This window comes from Antrostomus carolinensis, unplaced genomic scaffold, assembly GCF_000700745.2.
Source record: "Antrostomus carolinensis isolate BGI_N321 unplaced genomic scaffold, ASM70074v2 scaffold12617, whole genome shotgun sequence".
NCBI lineage: Eukaryota > Metazoa > Chordata > Aves > Caprimulgiformes > Caprimulgidae > Antrostomus > Antrostomus carolinensis.
The window spans coordinates 20,143-22,263 of NW_010329533.1; the positions used below are offsets into that span (position 1 = coordinate 20,143).

General features: G+C 41.2%; 1 protein-coding gene across 1 annotated transcript in view; it reads right to left on the reverse strand.

The window, feature by feature from the left end:
• The window catches only part of CCT2 (chaperonin containing TCP1 subunit 2), a 12,368-nt gene extending 10,881 nt beyond the window's left edge, over positions 1-1,487 (reverse strand). The window contains exons 1-3 of the mRNA XM_010172610.2: positions 1,418-1,487; positions 895-960; positions 685-796 (exon numbers count right to left, since the gene is read on the reverse strand). Of these exons, the coding sequence (XP_010170912.2) occupies positions 685-796; positions 895-897 (115 nt within the window). The 5' untranslated portion in view covers positions 898-960; positions 1,418-1,487. The remainder of the gene's footprint in view (positions 1-684; positions 797-894; positions 961-1,417) is intronic.
• Between the last annotated feature and the right edge of the window lie 634 nt (positions 1,488-2,121).

Consider the following 2,121-nt stretch of genomic DNA (forward strand, 5'->3'; position numbering starts at 1 on the left):
GCTCTTCACCTGCAACCTAGACATCAGTTCCAGTCTGGCAGTGGTCAAGAGCTACTCCTCCCTCTCCTCATTCCTAAAGAGGATCATCAGCAAGAAGCAGGGTAGGACAGGAACTCTAAGCTACACACACAGGATCACAGAATACAATAACCAAGTATGCCCCATGAACTGCTGGCAAACAAGGACTCAGCAAACATGAAATCATCAAGAAACTTGACAAATTGTGTAGGGTCCTGCCTGTCACTAGAACTGGAGCATTTGCAGACTACGACAGTTGATCACAGAGGTAAACTCTGTCGAGTACATTTTGATTAAGTGATAAAAAAGAAATTTAAATCAGGAAGAACCAGAGCGAATCTCTGTGCCCCTGGAGATCGCTCTTACCAATTTTCCCAGTGAAAAATAAAAGGGGGGGAGGGGGGGGCACACAGCTGTCTTTTGTCCCTTTTGATTCCTGGGAGAAACCAGAGTTTTGCAAGAGCAGCATACACTTCAGTTTTACTTTTGCAGAGTTCCACAACTCCTGCAACACCTCGGCCTCATTACTTCAGGAACTGCGCTCCTCCTTCTCTTCAATTTTTCACACTATTTGAAGACTACTTTTCTAAGAACAAACAAACTACATAATGAAGTTACAAATGAAGAAATGCCAAGTACTCCAATGACAAGCTGTTAGAAACTCACCAACCAAGACCTTGGCAGCTGGGTTGTCAACTCCAATAGCTTTCAGGATGGTTGCACCATCATTGGTAACTGTTACCGTGCTATCTCTTCCAGTGCTTAAAAGAATCTTGTCCTACAAGAACCAAGATTTAGAATACTGCTTGAAAACATGCTTTAACTGTGAAAACCCATTTAACAGGTATGACCACTGAGAACTTGCAGGTGTCTTACCATGCCTTTAGGGCCCAGAGTGCTCTTGACCAGGTCACCAATAGCAATGGCACCAACAAAGGATGACTGAAATGAAAGCAAATACACCTTAGAGAAGGATTTATTTCTACTTTAATACAAGAAGTAGATGCCAGCTCATAACTTTCAAGGGGACACCTTAACCCAAGCCTTCCACAGCCACACTCCTTTCAGCAGAGTCAGTGCAAGTTTCTTAACTGCTACATTTTTATAACCAGATCAAATATACTTAATTCTCTCAGAAACCATAAAAGCCTGTCTCACAGCCAAAATAAATGCCTTCCCATGAAGATCAATATTCTGAGCTAAAATACTTATTTTTTGAACACTCAGGAAGAGTTTTGCTAATTTTTAGTATAAACACTCCTCCTATCTTCTGTTCACAAACATGCAACAAGAAAAAACAGCAAGACAGATTAAGTTCCACATCATCATAAACTCAAAGAGCAGAAAAGACAGTTTAATTACCTCAAGTATTAGCAGTTTCTTAGAGAAATATACTTACCAACCGAGCTGTTTCAGCCTTTTCTTCATCTGCGCCTGCTTTGAAAATGTTCACAGGAGCAAGGGAAATGGACGCCTAAAACAGAGTTAACGTAAGCATATTCCCTTAGCTTTAATGAAACAATACATCTTGAAAGCAAATCCCTGAGGTTAACAACCTAAACAATGTTTTTATTATTAAAATGATTTATTTTTATACCCCATGTGGTTTTGATAAAGAATGTTATTCAAGATAAATTTACCTTGGTTCTTTCTCAAAAATCTATCTTGCAGGCTCTTTACCAGGTGAGGAGATTGCAAGATAGATTGCACTGTGTTCTCTGATAAGATTCATGAGCCGTTACCAAGGTCTTATTTTATGGCAAGGTCTGTGTGCCTAACCATCAGATCCAGACAACCCAAGGACAGGTACAACCAGCAGAACCCAAAAGATCTCGTCACTGAGCACACTGGGGCTTTAATATTTTGATATGTGTTGAACCCTGATTTTTTTATTTCTTCATTCCCATGCAAATTAATTATATCAGCAACGAACACATGCCGTTAAAGATGAACGCTTGCAGAGAACACAAGAACTTAAACGAATTAGGAACAAATACCAAAGGCACAACTGCATCAGCCCTCCTAAGAGAGGTTCCCCCGTGCGGCGGTGACCGGCACACGGCTTTCCCAGCAGCTCCGCGCCCGTCCCATGTCGCTCTGACA